This window comes from Centroberyx affinis, unplaced genomic scaffold, assembly GCF_046629955.1.
Source record: "Centroberyx affinis isolate AG114_WGS23_722 - 3 ecotype Tasmania unplaced genomic scaffold, CSIRO-AGI_Caff_v1 ptg001571l_1, whole genome shotgun sequence".
NCBI lineage: Eukaryota > Metazoa > Chordata > Actinopteri > Beryciformes > Berycidae > Centroberyx > Centroberyx affinis.
This window is the reverse complement of record NW_027280022.1, coordinates 123,461-148,905: the sequence shown is the minus strand read 5'-3', so window position 1 is coordinate 148,905 and position 25,445 is coordinate 123,461. Positions and strand designations below refer to the sequence as shown.

The window sequence follows — 25,445 nt, the reverse complement described above, 5'->3', positions numbered from 1 at the left end:
CAGTTTGCTGTCTGGGTTGTGTTTGGAATTGTGTGTGATATAATATTGCTATTGTTTTATATTGTAGACATGGTAGTGGTTATTCATCCATATCTGGATAGTTTGATGCCTCTTTATTTTGCTCTTTATGGCATGGCAGAAAACAGAGTAGTCACAGCTACTGGATGGAGGGAAGGATGCACAGAAAGAGAGAAAGAGAGAGAGAAAGAGGGACGAACAGAACAAATCAATAAAGCACAGATGAGTGGGTCCCATGGGAAGGAGCAGGGAACGCTGCCATCTGGCCGGTCCAAGCTTCACTCTGGCACTGTACAAAAAAGACCGTCCAATAATTTTTTTATCACAGCAGCAAGCACAGAATGAAATAAAGCATATTTGCACCGACTCACCAAAGCAAATCCCTGTTACATGCAAAGGTGTTTGGCAGTTGAACTTGATTCTGATTCAGATTCTGAATTGTAAATGTTTCAAAGTTTTCACTATTGACAACATGATATCACTCTCAAGCCAGTTATTGGTGTGAGTGCTCTCAGAGTAATGTAAGGGCTTCCTTGGCCAGTCATATGATGCCTCTCCATCTATTACAGTACATTAGAAGGGAAGCTAGTGGGGAGGCGGTGGATCACGTTGCCAGTGCCAGCACTCATCTATTGCTGCTGATGTCATGTGAGTGACAGGTGGTCTCCTCTTCCTCTTCCTCTTCAGTTTCAGTAATAGCAAAAACAATATTCACACATATAAGGTGTGTACACGTGTGCATGGGACGCACAGTAATATAATGCCGGCATGGGACATACACAAACGTGTATGTAAGATAACCTGCCGAGACTGAGACAGATGCAAACACACACACACACACACACACACACACACACACACACACACCTTTTTTCCTCAGGGCCGGCCACCTGGAGTAGAATCCTTTTCTTAGAACCTGAGATGGGACAGTGAATTTCTCTAGGACCACCCATCCTCTGTCCACTCACTTATGACAGATGGTCAATTTGTGTGTGTGTGTGTGTGTGTGTATGTGTGTGTGTGTGTGTGTGTGTATGCTTGTACGCACATCTGTGTCTGTCTAGATTTCTGTCTTTGTGTCCATGTGAGAGCATCTTAGTGCATGTGTCAGTTAACTGCCACTTTGTCTTATGCCGTATTCATATTGTGACAGTATGTAGTAGACCAGTACTTCTCAACCCAGGGGTCGGGATACCCAGGGGGTCACAAGATAATTTTGGGGGGTTGATTGATAGATGATTTATGGGATAGGAAATAAAAATGTCTATGTCATGTCTATTTTTTCAGTGTTTTCCTCTAATTTTTGCTTTTTTCTTACTAAAATACTGAATAGTTTTCAGCCTCTCTGCCTCCTGATAATCAAATAAATGACAAAAAACTGTGTTGTTTTTTTTTTAACTTGTGGGAACAAGATCTATCTTGTGACCACAACTCGGCCTACTATCTCATGGGAACTATCTGGCTCATGGAGCACGTGTGGAGGTTCGCACATTCTCACAACCTGGTTTGGACATAAACACCAATCATCATCATGGGCCAGAAAAATCCCTTGTTCTCTGCTTAGTGTTGCATTAGCAACATCCCACAAGATAATAATGTGTGGCCACGAGATAGATCTCATTACCACGAGTTAAAAAAATAAAAATAAAAACACCATATCACCTCCGGGGGCCGTAGTTGACCACTCTGCATATACAGCCTGTGCAAGTGGGCATCATTTCATTTTAAGGGGTCACAAGCCAAAAGGTTTGCACTATTGTGGTCGATGACAAACTGGATGTTCATTGTTTTCAGTAAGAGAATGAAAGTAGATTCTGCCAATGCTGGTGGAAAGCAACACCATCTGCGCCTGCTGACAGAACCAACAGAAGTTGATAGTTTCCCTAATTTTGCCAGTGAAGACAAACCGGATGTGGAAAAATCTAGCATGGATGCACCCACATATGTTTGTTCACACTCTCCTCTTGTTTCGTCTTCCAACAAAGATGAAGTAGTGAATCTAAGCATAAGCTTTGTTCTCACTACTGTCCTTTTTGGAGAGCAGAAGAAAGGTTTTTGGTTTGGTTTGGCCATTCCAGATCCCTGTTTTGGCTTCCTATTCATTTACAAAGGGAATAATATTTATTAATTTCTGCAAAATATAACCTGATATTTTTAAATGAAATATTGAAAATTATCAGTCTTTACCACAGTTGTAGTCACCAAAAGGCAAATTCAAGTCAGTCAATCAGGGTCAAGATACTTCACTCCTGTTCACTATTGAACCTCATATTATGATTTACAGCACTTGAAAAAATAATATACTACAAATCATATTTGTTCTTCATTGAGCAGTGTCCAGTATTAATAAAAGAAATAAAAACATATGTCAGCTACTTCTTTTCAGGTGGTTACTTGATGCACTTTTATTGGGATTGAGCTATTATTCTGATTATTGACGTTATAGTAGGCAAACCCAGCTAATGAAGTAGTGATTTCAGGTGGTGTAAGTCAGTGATTCTCATTTGAAATTCCCACCCATTGAAAGCAAAGGAGCTGCTGATAGAGCTGGGCGAGTTACATGGGCCATACTGATGTTTAGCTTAGGTTATTTTAGCCCACATGGCTGACTGTGAACTGTCTGTCTGTCTGTCTGTCTCTCTCTCTCTCTCTCTCTCTCTCTCTCTCTCTCTCTCTCATCTCTGCATCCATGCATTATTCATCCACCCATAGCGGCCCATCTTCCTCTCTCTCAGTCCCCTGCTCTATCTCTCCCACTGCTCTTACTCTTCGTATGGCCTACATGACAATAAATCAGTCCCACATCAACAAAGACAGTTATAGGGTGGAAACTGAATCTTTTATCATTCTACACAAAAACTCAGGCATCAAAATCAAATATAGACATTTACCAATAGGTCTAACACAAACTATGACAACTCTGATAATGATAATAATAATAATGATAAACAATTATTGAACTGACTCTAATACTAGTATAATACTTATAGTAATACTTTAATAAATAACAACTACATAAGATAATACAATAACTGACACCTTTTACCATTTTAAATCTGTTTAAATCTGTCTTTGAAATGTCCACTGGCCAACATCAGCAACATCAGCACTGGGTTATGTGTTGCATGTTGGACTATGGGACAGGGTTGGAGGAACAAATGATGTTGAAACCGGAAGCCGCCATCTTTATGCACCTGGTCCATTCCTCCATCCCCCTCAGGAGGAGAATGAATGAATGAATTTGCCCCTTCTGTTTTACCACATATGACCCTTCAGACTGTGACCTGACCTGAACCCAGACGCCTCTAACTGGAGTTCCACAGTGTCTATGTCATGGTTGTAATGGTGTGTGTGTGTGTGTGTGTGTGTGTGTGTGTGTGTGTGTGTGTGTTCATGAGTCAGTGTTGTTTATCTGTGTGTATACATGCATGTCTATGCTTCCGTGTATGTAGCATGTACGTAATTTTTTATGTGTGTAAAACACATTTACTCACACATTCTCCCCACTGAATCAATAGGAAAAGTATTGTTTTCAGCTTCATGTGTTGCCCTCTTGACATAATCGAGAGGGCAGACAATGAAGGGACTTTTTTTGGGGTGAACAGGCCTTTCCATTGATCAGATTTGGCCAGACACAGTTCAGTTTAACACACTGGGGCTAATAATGAGCCTTAGGCTGTAGACCGTCAATGCAGCCCATTATGCACTCAGAGACACTGGGGTGCTAGCGGATACGGAGCAAACACATGCACACATAGCCACAATGGTAACGCTGCTCAAGACATAGTCACAGAAGTACACAGACGGGTGTATAAACTTGTGTGCATGCTCAGAGATTCAGAAAAGTACACACACACACCCACACACACACACACACACACACACACACACACACACACACACACACACACACACACACCTCAGGATCTATCAGGATTGTATCACTACACAGGAAGAGGCTGAGCAGTTAATTTGAGGATCTGTTTAAAACAGTGTTGGTCCTGAAACTGCAAACAGTGTGTTCTTGCCAAAATCCCACCATCACAACCACAGAGTACATTGTGTTCATTTTGTTTTTGATGATATCTTACTTCTTGTTAATTTTTGAATTTGATGCTTTTTTATTGGAAAAAATAAATGGAAGTCTATGGGATTTTTTTCAATTTTTATGCCAGAAACTCACATTTCACATTGCACATCACTAAGCATGTCAAACATACTTATGATATAAAATGACACTGTGTGGATTTGCGATATAGAGGTTTTAGCACTCTCCCTGTTGACTTCCATTATATTTACAACTCAAGCAATTTTTCTTTCATTGGAAGTACCGTACAAAATATTATACTGACCCTGGTATAGAAGAATATCTCATTTAATTTCTCCCACTCCATTTGCTGGTTGCATAGTGTAATGGCACATGTTTTGCCCCTTGATGGGACAGGTCATGAGTTCAAATGTAGCTATAAACATTAATACTCAGTGTGTCAATTAACTATTGAATTATCCAAACACACCAACAGAGGTTAGCCTTTAAAAACAGGTCAAGTTCAGTTCCTTATACACACAAATATTGCAGAGGAGAAAGAGAAAAGACGACAGGGAGGCATTTTCCCCCTTCAGTTATGGCAGGCTTGGACATTGTCTACTGCAAAAGTTTGTATGTTTTCCCCAGAAGGATGCAAACTTTCTCTTCGGATGCTAAATCATGACATCTAGTCTGCAGAGTGGGATCTTGTATGGGCTACAGCACTCACAAAGAGAGTCTTGAAATTTCACGACTAGTTCAGAGGTGTCGTGAGTTTACAAAACATTTCACGCACTACTTGAGTTGTGAGCAGTTTTGGGAAAGCCTCCTGAAATGAACATATGTCTTGAAATATGACTTCATGATATACTTGTGAGACACTCCGGACATCTGTGAGATGCTCTGGACAGACAAACATCCTAGTTCAGACTTATATGTCTATAGTCCTATATGTGCCTAAATCCATTGTGCTGTTTTATTGATTTTATTTGTCTCTGTATAATTATATTTACCTTGATTCTGCTGTGAATGGCCTATGGTGTGGAATTCCAGTGAGTGAGCAGGGGGATATCTATCTTTTTATACTTTTATGTGTTCATCTCATATGTACAGTTTATCTTATGTTTTGATTATTTACAGTGGCTATAAAAAAAATATATTCACCCCACTTGACCTTTTGCACATGTTGTTTTGCTATGAAGTTATTTTGAAATGCATTTATTCAGGATTTTCAGTCTGAGTTCTATGCAAAGCACTCTATTCTATCAAAGTGAAAACAAAGCTGAAGAAATTTATGTAGAAGTATAAAATTAAAATAACAGAGTTGAGTTTTGAATTCAATCCTCTGCTTCTTTAGTGCAAAAATTGCCACACTAGCAAAAATTGGCTCAACATTTCTTATCATCTGTTCCTCAGATGTCAGTTTATATTTTTGTTCCAAACAATGTTTTCCTTTCAAACATTTTTAAAAATTAGTTTGTTTCTTTTGCTAACAAAGCTGACGCCAGGCCTAAAAAAAAAGTTTAAAAGGAAAACATTGTTCAGAATCACTAAATAAAATCCAAACAAAACAGATTGGGCAACAAAATATGCAAAAGATCAAGGGGGGGTGAATCCTTTTTTATAGCGAAGTACGGTTTTTTTTTTTGCATTTTTTTTTTTTTAGTTATTCTGAAGCACTTTATAGCACTTTTAGTTACTGTTTGCTTTTATGCATGGGTTTTTCTGGTTTACCAGAAAGGTTTTTAAGCACTTAGTTTTAATATTCTAATACATGCTTAACACTTTTCATTATATATGTAGCACTTTATTTTAAACATGCATATATATAGCCTACTGTACATAGCACTTACCTACATTAGGAAAGCCGCTCACCCAAATAGGTGAGATCATACAGCCCATAGGACCTCTCTGCTGGTGTTGTGGGGCCAAGTCTGGTCCCACCTGTGAAAATAGAATGATAATAAAACTAAACATACATATATCAACCATGCTGCTGTTGCTTCTCAACAAAGCTACATAATGGAGAGCAGAGCCAGACCAAAAGGCAAGTGCAGCCATCCTATGTTGCGGTCAATTAACCCAATTCTTTAAAAACCTAACTCAAACCTTAACCTGACCCTATTTCTCACATTAACACCAACCCTGAACATAACCCTAACCCAGACACTGAATATCCAGAGAATACTTTTCACTCTGTTGTGAGAACAGTCTGAAACTCAGTAGACTTTTTAGCAACAACACTAAACTATCCAAATAAAGTGTGACCAATATATATAAGATTGGTTGTGTGTGTGTGTGTGTGTGTGTGTGTGTGTGTGTGTGTGTGTGTGTTTTAGGGTCACTGCAAAATGCATTGCATTCACTTGTGAGAGTAAAATATAGTCAGCAGGGGAAAGGAAAAAGAGACCCACATCATACATTTCCCAATGCGTTGTTGGTGAATGACCTTTTTAATTTTGTTCAATTTATTTATTTTAACAACACATTAAATTAGCATACATTGAATAAACAAGAATGTGACAGTAAAGTTATAGACTTATTTCTGTTGTGGTTCATTTGATGTTAAAAAACCCAGGCAGGTTGGCAAAATACATTCAGCATTAGCAATAGCAAAATATCAATATGCAAAATATAGTTCAGAATGTACAACATGATACCAATAAAGTGTGGCCACAAGGGAGCACTATCCAGGAGCCATTTTTAGAGTTGGCCTCCTTATCTGTCCCACTGATGATGGCAGAGTTCATGACCAAGTGACCAAACGTCCTGCAGGTCAAGGCAGTAAAGTGGTGTGAAGGGCATGGAGGGGGTGTTGAGCTGGTTCGGTAAGGTTGGTTGGGACTTCATTCACCGACATAATCAGATTGGCTTCTTCCAGTTTTGTACAGCTTTGTATTTTTATTTTTTTTAATATATTTTTTATGATTTAATGTTTATTTTAGTTTTTTAATCTCTTAACTTGCTCTTCTTCTTTTTTTTGCTTGTGTAATGTACCGTATCCTGGATTGAACTATGATTGTTCGTTCATCAAATCAAAAAGAAAAGAAAAAATATATAAATAATCACATATGAAATGAAATAAATAAAAAGTGTAAAATAGACACTGCACAAAACAAAATAAAATGCAGACAATAACGACCCCAAAGGACCTATACAAATGAACAATACCGCATCATTATGTCTTTCTCAGGTACTATGTCATTATGCTGAAAACTACAATCATCCTGAATCTTTTGCAATGTAAAGATGGTACTTTCCCCATTTTAAAATATAATCTTCCAATCTAACTTGTTTATAAGAAGCCAAGTTCAGTGAAGTCCTGATAAGAAGGAACTCCTGCATTTTTCCAGGCCCTCATTAAAATCTGCCTGCCAACCACCAGTCTGGATCCAGTTAGTAGTGAATGAAACTAAAGAATGAAGGACGGAGTGTTTTGCTCATAGATTCAGGTATGAGCTACTTTCTTCACTGCAAATGCAAATGCAATGCCGCCCCCTGCTGATTTGCCCTTTATGGACATGCCATCATCCTGTTAAAGATCACTTTTGTTTAGAGATACAGTAGCAGCAGAAATTACTATTACTGATTCTCTACACTTTTAAAAAGTGCAACATATTTATGTGTCTTGGGACAACACATACCGTGTTATTTCACAAAACACATTAATAAAAATTCATGTTGTGTTGTACTTGCTATAGAGACACGCGTTTGCCCCAAACTGACTCAGTACAGAACAACGGCAGAGAAGAAACCTGTGACTAAATGTTCTAATACTTTTTTTATGCATTTTCACTCCCTGTAAATGCTAATAATTTATGAATGTAGGTGTAAATAAACAATGCTTGTTTTTGCTGGTGATTCCCAACAATGGCATCCAGGGACTCCAGGGGTGCTTGAGGGGCTCCAGAGGGCCCCTAAAAAATGGATTAGTTTTATTTCAATAATAATTAATTTTCTAGAAATTAGCACAATGACAGAATGTATGAATGAGTAGTTTTCACTGCCCCCTCCCCACCTACAGTATGCAATCCTATGCTTAATCATAACTAACTACATGAATCTTTTCAGATGTGGCTCTAAGGTGTAATGCATATCTATTTGGGGGTGCTTGACTTGAAGTTCGGGAAGGGGTCCTCAAACTTGTGGGTATACAAACACACACAAACACACACAGAAAGGGTTTGACTAGCTGTCTATCTTGCATGTTTCTGTTAAGATAATGGTCGGTGGAGGCAGCAACACATGGAATGCACTGATAGCCTATTATCATTTTCCATTAGCTATGATAGCAGAATACTTTTTCCCCAAACAACCATCTCTTCGCTCTACTGTATAGTGGAAACAACATTTACTTGGTGTTTTTCAACTCTGGATCCAACACTGACTAAATTTACAAGCATGTAGAAATGTCAAATATATTGCATGTATGGATTGAAACACTGAAAAACATCTCTATTGTCAAAATTATTTTATAAACCATCTTTAGTGGTACACAAATTTTTTTTTGCGCTAATAAATGACTCAGCATCACATGCATGGCCATGACGTCAACCGAGTACAAGGGTGCTAATGTGAAGTGAGATGTTTCTATTTCACCTGAATAAATTAGCAACTGGATCTCTCCTTTCTCTTTTTGTTTTGTTTTTTACCATAATTTGTCACTGTATTTTTTTTTTTTTATTTAACTTTCTATGTTCTATCACTGTGGAAATAAATAAATCCATTCAGATGTAGAATAATGCAGAGCCAGTCACTGTCTTTGTTGGAAACGATAGCTGCTTGTATGTCGTCTTTACTCTGGCACTTTGCCCTATACTCAGTAGATTAAGTCTCTCCCACTGTAGCGGCTGCCAGAAAGTTCTCAGAATAACCCCCCTCCCTGCCCTCATATCAGCACCATGACACAGAACAACTGTGATGGTGCCAGTGTGGGCATCTCTAGCTCAAATCTCAGTGTCAAATCCCTTCCACTTGACTTGAATCACCAGGGTTTATTTTGTATTCAGTTTAGTTGGCAGCATTGGAAGTACAAGTGTTGCCATGTGTCTTCATGCCATACTGCCAAATTAATGAAAAACTGGCGTCTATCACTTGTGTGGTTTGAATATTTCCTTTAAGACATGCTTTTATTTTCTTAATAGTCAAACAGTTGTAAATGTATGGTTCAATTATAAACATCGAACAAAAAGTTCGGAAATTTGTGTTTGGTAGATTATTTCTCTGTTGTAACAAGGCTTCTTGGCAATACATTTTATACCGTTGGAAAGCCTGTTTATTTCCCTTTTAAATGGTGCCCCATTTGTAAGGAACATGCATTTGTGCAATTTCCGAACTTTTTGTTCGATGTTTATTTTCAATCTCATTATCAACATAACCGAGGAATATACATTATTTACATGAAGCTATATGAGTTATATTGGCACTGTCACTGTGGCATGTTCTCAAAGAATCTGAAAAAATGGCTTTACTATCTGAAAATATGGGTGAATTGAGCTAGCCAGCATTGTTTCATTGAATGACAGGAAAGTATTCACTCAGGGAATTGATGAGCAAATCAGATGAAGCCTGGAGGCGAAACACTTTATTGGCTCCAATACGTTTATTGTTGCCCTAAAGGCACGTTAAAGATATGTAAATAACGGAGCGGCCCTTCAGCGTGTGGCAGAATACTTTCATCGCTGTGTGGATAATTATTCCTACTTCCTACTCAGCACCTGGGGGAAAGCAAAACACCAGGCATGTTAAACCTCTAGATCACCCTCACCTGGCCCCTCAAAAAGGGAATCCCCATGGCTCAGTGCCAAACAAATGTTATAACCCAAACCTGAAGATGTCATATCCTATTTCACTCCCTGTGCCCCTATTTCACCGCCTCACACTCTCCTCAACCAATAAACTTAGCATGGTGGCCTATTTTTAGTGCATTTCTCACTTCGCTGTTATTGTACGCGAGATGGGCTACCTATGGCCCCTGAATGGGTGGGGTGAGAGTTAGGGAGGGGGTCATCTTTGGTGGGATAGCACCCTGTGTGAACCAGATGTGGATGGCTGATAGTGTCCTGTGCCCCTGGACAGGTTTTATCTCCCCCCACATCCACAGAAGGGAGGGGTGTTACTGGTTTTTGACCCATACGTCAGCACTGGTCTGGGGTCATTTTATACTGACTAGCTCCTATTTACCAGAGTTAACAGACAACTGAACACACTGATCGCCTATCAGTAGGTGCTGGGTCATACTGAGTTTTGGCGAGGGGCACCTCAGGGTGGGTGGTTCCCCCTGTTATGCATCAGGGGAGCGGTGCCCGCCCAGCGCCCAGTGAACTGCCTGATCGACTTGGCACAGCGCCACATCTAGATTACTTCTCCTCAGGTAAGACTGGATTTAATGATTTCTCAGGAGTTTTATCAATCAATCTCATTGTTTTATCAATCAATCTCTCTGGCTGTTCATGAGACCTGTAATGGAAACAATGCAAGTAATTATGTATAGTTTATTGTTTTAGTGGTAATTAATTAAGGGTGAAATATTACATTGTTGTATAACTCACTGTTGCATTGATCAAAGATGTTTTTTGTATCAAAGTCACATTCCATATTGATCCTAAAATTTGATCAAGGTCAAAACACAGGAATGATCTATCCATTAAACATGACAATGAGCATATTGTAATCAATGGTGCCATGTATCCTTGATCACAACCTGCAGTACTTGACAAGGTGTGTCAAAAATCAATAAAATCAATAAATTCAAGGCTGTACATAACTCAAATATTACAGAACTGCAGACTATAAAATTATGCTTATAGAATTAATGATGCTTGCAACTGCTGTTTATGGTGTCCTGTTCCTTGCAAAGGTTTCAGTTTATATACTACAATTAAAATACGTTTATACTGCACCACCCAATAGAAAAGCCACTGTTGCACCCTATTAACTGTAGTAAGTAAATCTTTCTTATTTTGAAGTTTTTATCGGACTGGAGCCAGTTAAGTTACTCTTTTCCAAATGTGAGGTTTATATGAGGTCAGTTCATTCAAAATAAGATTAATTTGGATTATTTGGCTGCAGATAAACACAAACACATCCAGTCTTTGATGAAACCTTTTGATGAAAGGAAATGTTTCAAAACCAGTATTCATTCAGGGTATCATTCCAAAATGCCAAAAATCTATTTTGAAAGTTCACTGCTTGATATCTCAAAAGCGCAAGTCCTTGCTTCATCCGGGATATTGCTGTTTTTTAAGTGAAGGTCTTCACTGAATTAATTCATTCAGTAAAGTTTTTTTTTTTTAGGTAGAAATCATTTTCTCAGAGTGAGAGTCAGGTTTTTGTCAAATGGTGGATATCTCACTTTGGAACACTGCTTTTTTGATGAAAAAAGATCAATAAAGTTTTGAAGATTTAAAGACTATGGATTTTCAAATTGATTGTATAGGTATTTTATGACGTGTACAGGTACATGTAGAGAATATTTACAAGACATGTTTGTCATTTGTTGTATCCAGTGCTTTTCTTTTGCCATCGGAGGCCAATCAGTATGCATGTGGGAGTGAGTGTGTGTATGCATGCATACATGCAGCCATGCATGTGTATGTGCATGCATATGTTTGTGATCTCTTGTGTAAGATCTGCTGGTAAATGGAGCATTGAAGCAGAGCCCAATGCACAATGTGTTTCATCCTGATAAGAAGCTCTGTGTCAAAAAGCAGATGAAGCCCCCTTCCAGGGAAAAACACAGTGAAGCATCGTCATCTGTGACTTCTTGCTCTTTTTGGTTGTTATAGAAATTGAATGACAGGCCGCAATGTGTTGCAGGTTATGTTCAAATATTGCTGACTTATCAAAAGGAGATTGGGGTTACATATGTCGATGGCTACTGACCTCTCACTCGGGACTGTAAGTAAAAACACCCACCCAGTCTCTCTGCTACACACGCACACATACGCCCACACACACACACACACAGGCACGCACGCACGCACACACACACGCACACACACACACACACACGCACACACACACACACACACACACACTGTACATGTTCATACATAGACACATTCATCATTACATACATACATCATTGGCCTGGATCAACAACATCAGAGTAGAAACATAAATCTTGAATCAGACTGTTGGATCCTAATGAATGAAAATGAAGGAAGCCCTTGCATGACCTATTCCTAATAGGTTCATATGTTAATAATAATACTCTCCCTCCATCTATTTCTTTCACTCTTACAGAGCAATGGCACAGTGTGTGAGGAGCAGGACTCCTCCCTCTGCATAGCTTTCAGAGGGTAAGTTGCTGTGTCCCTTGTCCCTCTTCTCCTCTTCTCTCTGACCCTCCACTAGCTGGAATAGATCCTCCCTACTCTATGTTGACTGTGTCAATACATGATGACTCTCTCCATTGATACACACCATAAAGGAGATTCATTTGTGGAGGGAGGAAATGCATTTTCCAGTTGAAATGCTATTTCATTCACAAATTATGTAAAATGCTATTTGCTGAATATAGCTTAAATACATATAACACGCTAAATAATATCCTGTCCAGATATGTCCTTATAACCCATATGTGAAAATCAATCAATTTAACAGCCGGTTAAGAATACTATTAATCAACCAATGATTCTGCAGATGAAGCCCCACTCTGAAATATATTTACTCAGTATGAGTTTGTTGACCAATTAAAGCAAAGCAAAGATGCATGTTTCTATCTAAATCAATACTGTATGTTGGTTTGATTAAACATTATGACAGGCAGCAAATCATGAACAGGGTTCAAATCAAGACAAGTGCTCAACTGTGTGTGGCTCAAAGAAAACTGACAGTTTCTGCTCTGCCACCTTCAACCCTACTCCTCTGATCTAACTTATGGTTTGATAGTAGATTTCAGCTCTATAACACCTAGATAACACCTCTATAATTATTCAGTGGCTGATTTCTGACCCCCAACATTGATGCATCTAACTTGGTACAGCAACACTTCCTCCTATCTGAAGGGACTCCCCCAGCTCGGGCCTCCATAAAGTCCCACTCCCCCCTGACCCATGAAACCCACTCAAAACCCAAGATGAAATTTCAAACATTCAATTTGAAAATGATTCTGTTCTTTTGATTTCCTGAAAAGCTGACTTTTTGGTATTAACTGGACAAGAGCAATATGCCAGTTTGCAGACATTTTCACACAGTCCCTCCATATATTAGCATGGATAGCTAATATATGGTGTTTCAGAAGCCGGATCCTTGTCTCTTGTCATGTTACAGGCCTCAGTTTCAGGAGACGGACAGCTATGAGATGTCTGCCGTCTTGGAGGAAGGCGGGGAGGAAGAGGCGCTTGTGAAAGACAACTTCATCCAAACGTTCACCATCTCTCCCGGTGATGTTGAAGGTGAGCGGGTGGACCTGGCAGTGTAATCCTAGCCTTTGTTGTCCTCCAAACACGGACAATAAATGTGATAAGATGCTGGTTGGATAATGACACAGTGCGACTGGTCTGGTGCGCTTATCAAGTCGTTGTATTTACTATCAATATTATGGGTGAGACCAGAACACATTGCTCAGTTGTATGTGTGTGTGTGCATGTGAGTGTGTGTGTACGCATGTGTGTGTGCGTACCTGCATGCGCATGTAGGTGTGTGTGTGTGTGTCAGAGAGAGAGAGAGAGAGAGAGAAAGAGAGTATGAATTAGAGTGTGTGTCTGAGTGTGATTGTATGTGTGCATGTATTACAGTCCCACCCATCATCAGACAGCATGCACACACACACACACACACACACACACACACACACACACACGCAGGCAGCTCTAAAGAGGTGGTGTTTATAAAGTCACGCTTTTTTGCCGTTGTGGGGTCAGTCACTTGTCACTGCTGTCAGCTTGGCTGGTGCCTGCAACAGGTAAGTGTCACCTTTTCTGTTAGAATTACGAATGACAATAGTGCAATAATACAAATGCAGGTGTAACATTGCAGCATGAATAATGTGAGAACTGTGCACTGAAAACTATACATTTAATATTATTGTTTAACAATCAATGCTGAAGTAATGATTGTAGCTTAATGCAGGATTTTGTGCTTAATCTTACTCAAATGATGCCCTAAATTACAAAGCAATACAATATAATGTACAAGAAGGCGGCCATATTGGAAGAATGTCGCAGCATGCATGTGACATGCCATTTCCCTGAATAATATGGGGCAACTGAAGGGAAAACGTAACATACATTCCAGTTTGTGTAGCTTAAATGTTATGTTGCAACTGCTAGAAAGTCAAAGGAAAGCCTGACTTGTGTTTAAATGACTGTTCAGTTATAAAATGTGAAATGAGCAATTTGAAAAAGAAATTGACTGCCAAATTGGAATTTTATAAAACTTTAACCTTAAGACTTTGCAAAATAGTAACATTTTGGTGTGTGCAATCATCTTTATTTTCAGATTTTTTTTTAAGAATGAATATCAACGAACATTTTACATGGATTTATTCTTTGGAATGAAATCCTTCCACATTTATACTGTAGATGCAAATTTGTCACTTCATCACAAACATGATTGGACACAGAAACACTTTGTTCTACATATAAAACATCTATAAGTGTGTCTCTTTTGTGTGTACACATGTTTGTGCAGCAATGTGTACACACATTCAAACGCACAAAAATATTGTCACCTGTATGTAATTTGAGACACTTGACACTTCAAAGAAAACTGCGCAGATAGATGTGCAGACACATGCACCTGCATACTATGTGTGGACACTGGATGCACACCCACTCATACTCCGTCATGAAGACTCATTTACACTTATGGAAACGCACACTTACAGAGGAACATGCATATACACACTCAACCGCTCACATGCACGCGCGCACACACACACACTCACACACATACACAGTGAAGTCAGCCTAATCTGGCTCTTCTACCCCTTTGCTCAGCTGTGTTTTGGAAATACATCATTCTGTTGTCATAGACAACTTCAATGCTCAGGTCCAGTCTGAGACAATATGGCTGCTCTGATAGGACATCATACATTTTACATAACAAGGCTATAGTACACTTATTGACTATTAGCTGAATGCATGTTTCACATATAGACAACATATGTGTCTTTATTATGTGGACAATAAAAACAAACATCTATCATATCATCCATCATCCATCCATTCATTTATTCTTTTCATTCTCCACTATGTTTGGATAACCAAAATGCACTGTGTCATGAACCTGCTCAAAGTCTAGACAAAACAAGGGAGTTTGTTAAAAGTCCCTTGTGTGTGTGTTAAAACTTATTAAAAATGTGTAATATGTAATTTGTAATATGTAGGCTAGGTGCATGCATGCAGATTAATTCTAAAATGCCATAGATTTTAATTGCATATATACCAGCTGGCATTCTAAATATTTAGAAAAAAATAAGAAATCTGCAGTTACTAAAGTTTTATGATTTTTTATTTTTTGCATTAATTGAAAGTTTATATGTTTATCTATGTGCTGAGTATTTGTTACAATAAAATAATTATTTTCTAAATGACTGAAAAGTTGGGTGGTACATGGTCTTCATCCAGTGGCAAAAACTGAATCCACTATTTGATTGCAATATTTACTGTAAATCTGGAAAATGTGTTCCTGTGGAAAAACTGATTTCTAACCAGGCTCATTGTGTCTGTTCCAGCTGCCTGGAACATCAACACCAACACCAACGCCAACCCCGAGGGAGAGTGTCAGGTGGCGCACACACACACACACACACACACACACACCTACACACACACACACACACACACACACACACACACACAGATGGTATCATGTTCACTCAACACAAGCTTGTAGGTCCATCTGTAATTACATTTCTATAACTATCAGTTTAGAGCAAATGATCTGACACGGATGAACAACATTGCAAGTTAGATTTCTGCTGTCACCCCTATGCCACTGTTAAACATGCATATGTACACACACACACTGCATACCCACTCCAGGCACGCGACAGCTATTGACAGTCCAAACATGTCCAGGGAGAGCTGTCGGTCGTGTCCCCACCGGAAACTAGCAGTGGACCACGACCTGGAGCCGGCTGGGGGCTCAGCCAGAACAGCCACCATGTTTACCTTGTAGACACAAAGTGTCACCTGCACGTCACCTTTCCACATTAGCCTGATCCACATCCACACTCGCTGAAAGAGCTACCATGAAGTTGATGGAGAGGACAATGACTTGATGTGATACTCCATGGGTTGTTGCACTGGAAAACAGTTCCAAAAATGTCATCAAAGGCCATGTTTTAGTTACTCGGTGGAGTATGAACTTGGTTTTATCTGATCCTGACCCTATCAGAGGTCATCTTTTTTGGGTGGGTGCATAAGCCATGTCCAAAAAAAAAAAAAAATTCTACCATGGTTTGTTTCTTGCCATGGCTTGTTTTTCATCTCTATCATACATGAACAATTCAGGGACACAGAAATATTTGTTAAAATTTATTGTGTGTTTGACCCTTGTACTCCTCACTATTGGTTGGTTACAATACTGGTCATTTAGGAATTTAAAGGAAAAATCCACCCTAAAACAGTTTAACACTGTTGTGTGTTTTTTTTCAGCTATCTAAAGCATCAATAGTAAATGTCAGGTTTTAGCATCAGTCCCTCAGAATCAAACAGGGAGAAATCCATCATGGAAGAGGCAGAGATACCAATTTCTCCACCAACAACAGCCTCAGTAGACCAGAATACGATGCAGCATTTAGGCTACAACTGCCACCCATTTTTATTAGCCAGTCATCACCTGTGTTCCTCTGTGTTTTCAGGTGTACGTGGAGCTGAACGAGCTGATGAAGGACCAGAACCAGCAGACCTACTGGCAGGAGACGGGCCGATGGGTGGGCTACGAGGAGAGCTTCGACCCTCAGGCCGGAGCCTGGGGGCCCTCACACATCTCCTACCTCACCTTCAAGAGCCTCATCCAGCTCCGACGCACCATGAACACAGGTCAGCCATGGATATGAATCAACAAATGAAGACCAAACTTTAATGAGTGTGATGAATGAATCAGACTATAGTAATGAATCAGTATGACTGAATGAATGAATGAATGAATGTGAAGGTTAGTTACACACTGGGGATACAATAAATGAGATTTACCCCCTAAGTTGTGCTTTCAGTATCTCCAGCATACATGAGTTTTGCTTGCTTACTTCTTCTTCTTCTTCTTCTTCTTCTCTTAACGTTCTTTTCTGACCTATGACTCTCGACCTCCATGTGTAACATTGTTGTTTGTGGCCACGTGTCCATGTCCAGGTGTGGTGATTTTCAACTGTGAGGAGCAGAGCCTGGCCAGCATTGCTGAGAAGATGGTGGCTGAGATGGTTAACAAGAAGGAGATAAGGCCTGGAGACAAGGAAGGAGTGCTAAAATCTCTGCTCCAGAACCGCAGGTATCCTCTCCCACCAATGACTTAAATGTAAATGACCTGCCAATTCAATTTTAGGCATTTAGTTGCCGCTCCAAGCAACTTACACTGAGTGAGCTGGGAAGGGTTCAGGGTTTTTGTCTGTTTTTTTTTTTGGTCCCTTTAAGTGGTCTTTTGCCTCTTTCCAGGCCGTCATTCATTGTAAATAAGAATTTGCTTTTAATTGATTTGCCTGGTTAAATAAAGTTGGAACACAATTCCAAAATACTGTATATTGGTTGGGTGAATGTATGCATGCACTGCTCTGACCTGAATACAGACGACCAATAATTAGTGTGTTTATCCCCCCAGCCAGTCGGTCTTCTGACTGACACACACACACACACAGCCAATGACAAGCATTCAATTTTCTCCCTCTAGCCAATCAAGTGACCCAGAGAGCCAAGCCCTGACAGACGGGATGGAGTTGCAGAAGTTTTCAGTCAAAGACAGGGTAAGATGTGGCTGATGTGATCATCCCTGTGATTGGATCATTGCTGATAACATGACAGTGCTCCTGATATCAGATAACAGGGGCAATAGCAGTGACCTTAAAAGAGAAAGTGACTTCTAGCATCAGACCACTTGGGAAAGTCATTCAGACGATCAAAGGATTGAGAGTCAAAGGGGATTCAATTTTTTGGAGAATTTTCATAAATCGGTATTCAACTTTATTGTTCTATTTTCCACCGTCTCCGCTTTTGGATGATTTGATCTTTTCGGCATTTAATTATCTTTGGATTCTCAGTGGATCCTACTCAGTTTCAAGGGTTGTGAAAAATCCTCTTGAAAGTTTGGACACATTTTCTGTCATTGCAAACACAATGTCCAAGTACTGTAAGTATTTCAACACAACTTTTGCTTTGATTTGGTGAGAAGAGAATCCATTCAAATAGAATATCAAAACTTGCATTCATTTTCAAGTAGCATAGATTATCATGACAGGCTTCAAAATTCTAAATTTTCTTAAAAACATTATTATTTTACAAGCATTATGACCATGATCATAATAGGGATAGGAAAGTCTTTGAGGTTCATTCATATGTTGCTCTGCTCATGGATGCATTTTGTTTTCCTTCAGAGGGATGCATCTGACAGTGTTGAGGCCTCCATGGTTCTAGTAGGTGAGCCAACATTTTCTTTTTGGATCTGGAGTGTGTGCATGTGTGTGTGTGTGTGTGTGTGTGTGTGTGTGTGTGTGTGTGTGTGTGTGTGTGTGTGTGTGTGTGTGTGTGTGTGTGTGTGTGTGTGCATATATCTATTCCTGTATGTATGTGTCTCTCTTTGTACCAGGAGCCCTGGACTTCCTGGAAAGGCCTACAGTTGCGTTTGTGCGTCTGAAGGAGGCGGCGGTGCTGGACTCTGCCTTGGAGGCCCCAGTGCCTGTACGCTTTGTCTTTGTTCTGGTTGGCCCCACCAAGAGTGACATGGACTTCCATGAGACTGGCCGTGCCATGGCAGCCCTCATGGCTGATAAAGTGAGTCTGGAGTTAGTGAGTCTAATCATTCGGACCCTGTTGCCCAAAATCAAAATGGGAAAATATCAAGCATGTCCATAAACCAGTGTTGTAGTCGAGTCACCAATCCTTGAGTCCAAGTTGAGTATCAAGTCAAGTCCTCACCGATATGTAACATCATCCCATCAGTGGTTGTAAGATACATTTTCATGGGTTAAGTTTACATGGAGGCCTAGATTGTTAACCAATCAGATAATCAGATATAAATTTACAGCAATTTTGAAAAGATGAATCTAAGGTTTATCTAAGGTGATTGAGTCCCAAGACCAAGATCAAGTCATCAATATTCAAGTCCATGGACTTGAGTACAACACTGCCATAAACATACAGTAACTCTTTAATAGAGCTTGTTCAGATGATGTATGAACGGTAATGCTAACAATATTTATAATACACAGTATCCTCATTTATCTAAAACTCTAAAGAATGGAGGTTGCTTAGCAGAATGAAATGTTTGGAACACTGAAATGTATAGACACTCTGGACCAATGTTGGTGGATATATGAAATGCACATACACATCCATTGTGAAATTCTGTAACATTACAATACAGGCTGCAGTCTTCACCTCCCCTCCTCTCTCTCCATCCCAGGTGTTCAACCAGGCAGCGTTCCAGGCGCAGACCGCCCGCGAGCTGACGGACGCTGTGGTCGACTTCATGGACTGCAGCATCGTCATCCCGCCCACTGAGATCCAGAATGAGGCGATGCTCACCTCAATCATTGGCTTCCAGAAGAAACTGCTGCGGGACCGGCTGCGGCCCTCTGACCCCGCGCTGCGCCTGGATGTCAAGCCTCGCAAGCGTGGGTCTTCACTTACAGTCACCCGTTCTACAAATACACACTCACCACCGTATCAAACGATACTGTCACTGTCGGGTGAAAACCTTGCAACTCCAATTTTGGTGATTTTCACATTTTAACTTCAGTTGACAGATTACATGTTCCTCAAAACAAATTGCATGAACTCAAAAATGCATGGTGTCAAGCTAAAAACATGTCTGTTTTTCTGAGTTCCTGAAAAGTTGACATTTTGGAGACATGAGGTTTTCACTGGACAGTGACAATATGAGATTAAACTTTTTTGATTTTATAGGCTCTGCACTGATGTAACATTTGCAAACCAACCAGTTTTCATTTCTCAATTTGTAGTCTTCAGTGCATCACAATAGGAGATGAATAATGAAACTTCTTATGTAGATAGACTATTCACATCAGATTTAAACTGTTTTCCCCCAGTTTCCAAATCTTCCGGGCCTCCACCTGAGGACCCCCTGGCCCGTACGGGTCGGCCGTTCGGCGGGATGATGCGAGACATAAAGAGACGCTACCAGCACTACAAGAGTGACATCACAGATGCCCTCAATGCCCAGGTCCTCGCTGCCGTCATCTTCATCTACTTCGCTGCCCTGTCTCCTGCTATCACCTTTGGCGGATTGCTGGGTGTGTGTGTATTTGTGTGAGTTTTATGTGCGTGTCTGTGTTTTGCAGATACTGCATTTCTGTTAACCTATTTAGGCAGTAAATCCTATAACCATATTTGTCACCTTTGCCACTCTAGCTGATAAGGTGGACAATATGATGGGTGTGTCTGAGCTCCTCATCTCCACCAGCATCCAGGGGATCATCTTCTGTTTTGTGGCTGCTCAACCTGTCCTGGTCATTGGCTTCTCTGGTCCACTATTGGTGTTTGAGGAGGCCTTCTTTGCTGTGAGTTATACCAATGAAACATATCCACATCTAGGCTATTTTTAGAGCTTTCCATTGGCCAAGACATCCATAATAACTAGCTATGAATATGACTCATGGTGTGCAATTTAAGTGGGTCTTTGTTACTGCTTTGTGATAAATGCTAAACTTATGAGTAATCCATTCTGTTTATTCATTCCTTTTATTCTCTCAGTTATTATTTACATAAATAATATGCAGAATTTCAGTGCTGGTCTTGGCCAGAGATAAACTGAGTCCCCTTGTCCTTCCCACTCAGTTCTGCAAGTCCCAAGACATTGAGTATATTGTTGGGAGAGTGTGGGTTGGCGTGTGGCTGGTCATCATCGTGGTGGTCATTGTGGCCTGTGAGGGCAGCTTCCTGGTGCGATTCATCTCCCGCTTCACCCAGGAGATCTTCTCCATCCTCATCTCCCTCATCTTCATCTACGAAACCTTTGCCAAGCTGGGGAGGGTATACCATTTCCAACCATTTCTCACAATCAGTCATTTCATTACCCACCTTTCTGTTCAAATTTGTTTGATGACATTAACATTCATTCATGCATTTCACCCCCGTCCAGTTGAGGGAACCCCCAAAATTTCAAGCTACACAGAAACCTGAGTTGTTCTTTTGAATGTCCATGATTACACTGCTGTTTGTCGTAGGCAGATTAGAATCACTCTCTTAATCTACACTGTCTTGACCTCACATCTTTAGATCTTCAAGGCCCACCCACTGGTCCTGAATTATGATCATCTGAACTCGACGGTAGACAATCCCTGGCACCCGGTGGTGATCAAGGAGGAGATCTACGACAATGCTACTGGTAACATGACCGTTGCCACCGCCACTGTCAACCGATCTTACCCCAACACAGCCCTCCTCTCCATGTGCCTCATGTTGGGCTGTTTCTTTATCGCCTTCTTCCTGCGCCAGTTCAAGAATGGGACCTTTCTACCTGGAAAGGTGAGTACAGTTAGCATTGATGCTATATTTCTTAGGCAATCCCCAGTTGGTTTCAGAAGAGAAAGTTCTGCCCACTGGAATTAACTGCTTTCAGTTACTGTTCACCAGTGGTTTCTAACAGATTTAACCAGTTTTCCTAGATCCTGTAGGGAGACACTATCCCAAATTAGACAAAAATCTTTGCATTAATAAGAATGTTTCTGGTCTGTGATTCCCAGGTCAGACGCTTGATTGGTGACTTTGGTGTGCCTATTGCCATTTTCCTCATGATTGTTGTGGACATCAACGTTGAGGACACCTACACTCAGGTTGGCCCATGGTCCTCAGCTTTCAAGGCCAACCAGCTTCTGTTTTAAATAAGTCTACGATACCCATTTAATGAGGTTTAAGTATTAAACTTAACACACAGTATGTGTAGATCGGATTGGCCAAAACTGGTGTCTTTTCTGTGCAGAAACTGGTGGTCCCCAAAGGCCTGATGGTGTCCAACCCAGCCAAAAGAGGCTGGCTTATCAACCCTTTTGGAGAGCACCAGCCTTTCCCTGTATGGGTGATGTTTGCATGCTGTGTCCCGGCCTTGCTCGTCTTCATCCTGATCTTTCTAGAGTCTCAAATCACGACGTGAGTGAAAGCTATATCTCCACAGCAATATCACTTTTATTGCAATGAACAACTGAAATGACCAGGTCAAACATGACGTATCCACCCTCTAACCAATGTTTGTATTCATCTCTTACCAGTCTGATTGTGAGTAAACCTGAAAGGAAGATGGTCAAGGGCTCCGGGTTCCACTTCGACTTGCTTGTTCTGGTGGGCATGGGAGGGATTGGCGCTATATTTGGCGTGCCGTGGCTCAGTGCTGCTACTGTGCGTTCTGTTACCCACGCCAACGCCCTTACCGTCATGAGTAAAGGACCAAAGCCTGTGATTGAGAAGGTGATGGAGCAGCGGATCAGTGGCGTTCTGGTGGCCCTGCTGGTTGGTAGGTGCAGTCTGGTTATCCAGTCTTCATGGATCTCTTCTACTATATCTAGACTTATATGTGTAATTTGAGGTTGATATGGAACTTAATTCATGTGTTAAAGTCGAGATGAAATGAAAAATGCATTTTTAACCCTTTTAGATCACATTCCTGGTCATATTGTGCACCTATTATGCCAAAAAATATATGCCAAAAAATATACAAAAAATCCATTTCTTTGTATTGTTATATCAGAATCCAATCATGTTTTCTTCCTGTAAAACAAAATATGCAGTGTGCTTACGTAAGCATGAACCAACCAATTTCAACCAATAATATCATGACATCCACCCATCAATCATTCTTCAACCTGGTGTGTGTGGAGCCAACAGTCCTCTGTAGCTCCGTTTCTCTCTGTAGCTCCGTATCGCGCTAAACTCTAAGCCCCGCCCACTGTTTAGCGGTCCAATCAAATGCGAAGGATTTGATTTAAATCTCTCTTGTAACTGTACACCGCTCAAATATTCCATTTCACTGGGAAATACGTCACAGTACAGAAGCTAAAGACGCTCTAACTTCTGTTTCAGTGGGACTTAATGTGTGCTTTACAGTTCCATCACTTATTGTCTATTGTCCCTATCAAATAAATAAATCATAAATGTCTGTTCGTGTCAAGGTCTGTCCATTCTGATGGAGCCGATCCTAAAGATGATTCCCATGTCGGCCCTGTTTGGGATTTTCCTCTATATGGGAATTACTTCACTCAATGGCATCCAGTTGTGGGATCGCATACTGCTTCTCCTCGTTCCTAAGAAGTACCACCCTGATGAACCCTACGCCACCAGGGTAAGAGTCTCCTGATGACATCATCAATAATGCATAGCGCATGGTGCTAACATTGCCAGGATTAGGGGTTTGATTCCCACTTTGGCCTCTAATAGTAAAAATGTAGGCTATGCAGTCATGGTGCTGTTAGATAAAAACATCCACCAAATACATTTTGTGAGATGTGATGTGATGTGATATGATGTCATGTCATATCATGTCATGTCATGTCATATAATTTCATGTCGTGTTTTGTCATGTCATGTCATGTCATGTCATGTCATGTCCTCTTATACCGTGTCATTTCATGTCATGTCATATTTTGGTCATATCATGTTTTGTCACGTCATCTTATACTGTTTCATGTCATGTCATGTCATGTCATACTAACCCTAATTCTAACTATGTGCTAGTCATTGCAAGAGTCCGCTGAAGTACAATGCGAGGCAAAAAAGCATGTCTATGTTCAACTAACTTCAATATTTTTACATGTTGGTCGCAGGTTAGCACAGGCAGAATGCACTTGTTCACGGCCATCCAGATCGTGTGTCTTGCAGTTCTGTGGATTGTTAAGTCCAGTCCGGCTTCCCTGGCACTTCCCTTCATTCTCATCCTCACCATCCCGCTACGCATGTTTATGACTGGACGCCTCTTCACTGAGCTGGAAATTAAATGCGTAAGTTGGAATTTCTTGTCATTTTAATGAATACAATATGGAAATACAGGCTCAAACAGCACTACTTGGAATACATGGGTACCTGAGCCTGAAAGGTTGTGTGTGGAGGGGCTGTTTGTGCGTGTGTATGTATGTGTCTGAATGGTCCTCAATCCTCTGTGTCTGTTGTGTTTCAGCTGGATGCAGATGACGCTAAAGTGACATTCGAGGAGGAGCCGGGGCAGGACGTATACTATGAATCTCAGATGCCATTGTAGACGTCTTCCATGACAGTTCATCATCCCTTCATCATCCCTTAACTTTAACAAAAATATTTTTATTTATATTTGGCTCAAAGTCTTTGATTGTTTTTTAATCTACTTATGAGCATACAAATATTTTGAGTGTTTTTTAAAATGCAAAATCCAAATATAGATCCTATATTTCACTTGACCATTGCATTTCAAATATATAGGGCCAATATATATATACATATATATATAATTAATGTCTCAATGTTTCAAACATTCCAAAAGTTTTCAGGTGAATTCTTTGAATATGTTGTTTATTGTTTCCTATAGTAGTAAAATATATTGTATCTTCCACACTGTTGCAGTTGGAAAGATTGAGTGGAAAAAAGGGATATTGTACTGTTAAAAGCCAAAATTTTACATATTTCTTGAAGCATGGGGGTTATGCATTGGGGGTAATCTTATAACACGTGCCATTTAAATTATTGTTATATTCACTTGCATAGTAATGACACTGGAGAAAATTCAGAACTCTGAATTAAGTAGTATATGGATTATGTTGCAGTAGAGATGATATTGAGGCAGTCCAACAAACAAAATGTAAATATTCCAGCCAAAATGATCAAAATGGTAACACTGATGTGGGGGAGTAAAGGGACAACACCACTGTATAGTAACAATAACATTTAGAAAATGATGAATATCTGTGTGTTGTTGAATTTTATATTGTGTGTTATATTGCTGTCTTCATGTCATCTCTCAATAAATAATAAAACTACCTCCAAAAATAGTCAGTGTTGCATCTCCAACATGCACAAGCAACACACACACTCCCTCTCTCTCTCTCTCTCTCTCTCTCTCTCTCTCTCAATTCAATTCAATTCAGTTCAGTTCAGTTCAGTTCAATTCAAGGAGGTTTATTGACATGACATACATGTGCACATGTTGCCAAAGCATAGATTAAAACATAAATGAGATAGAAATAAAGTAAAATAAAGTGAAATAAACTGCATATTAAATGCTCTCTCTCTCTCACACACACACACACACACTCCTCTCT

At 40.1% G+C, this 25,445-nt stretch overlaps 1 protein-coding gene across 1 annotated transcript; it reads left to right on the top strand.

Annotated features, from left to right (window-relative positions):
• The first annotated feature begins 13,879 nt into the window (after nucleotides 1–13,879).
• On the top strand, nucleotides 13,880–25,165 carry slc4a1b (solute carrier family 4 member 1b (Diego blood group)). The gene is made up of 18 exons (XM_071527684.1): nucleotides 13,880–13,955; nucleotides 15,729–15,781; nucleotides 16,860–17,040; nucleotides 17,350–17,485; nucleotides 17,882–17,954; nucleotides 18,582–18,624; nucleotides 18,794–18,978; nucleotides 19,610–19,820; nucleotides 20,256–20,459; nucleotides 20,578–20,726; nucleotides 21,004–21,198; nucleotides 21,445–21,693; nucleotides 21,912–22,001; nucleotides 22,148–22,314; nucleotides 22,434–22,675; nucleotides 23,331–23,500; nucleotides 23,982–24,155; nucleotides 24,332–25,165. Exons 3-18 carry the CDS (start codon nucleotides 16,884–16,886, stop codon nucleotides 24,410–24,412), a joined length of 2,526 nt encoding a protein of 841 aa, XP_071383785.1. The 5' UTR covers nucleotides 13,880–13,955; nucleotides 15,729–15,781; nucleotides 16,860–16,883; the 3' UTR covers nucleotides 24,413–25,165.
• The last annotated feature ends 280 nt before the right edge of the window (nucleotides 25,166–25,445 follow it).

Coding starts and splice junctions, on each gene's coding strand:
- slc4a1b (XM_071527684.1), top strand. CDS start 16,884: ATGAAGGACCAGAACCAGCAGACCTACTGGCAGGAGACGGGCCGATGG. Junction 18,625..18,793: donor GGCCTCCATGGTTCTAGTAG/GTGAGCCAACAT, acceptor TCTTTGTACCAG/GAGCCCTGGACTTCCTGGAA. Junction 22,315..22,433: donor CTAGAGTCTCAAATCACGAC/GTGAGTGAAAGC, acceptor ATCTCTTACCAG/TCTGATTGTGAGTAAACCTG.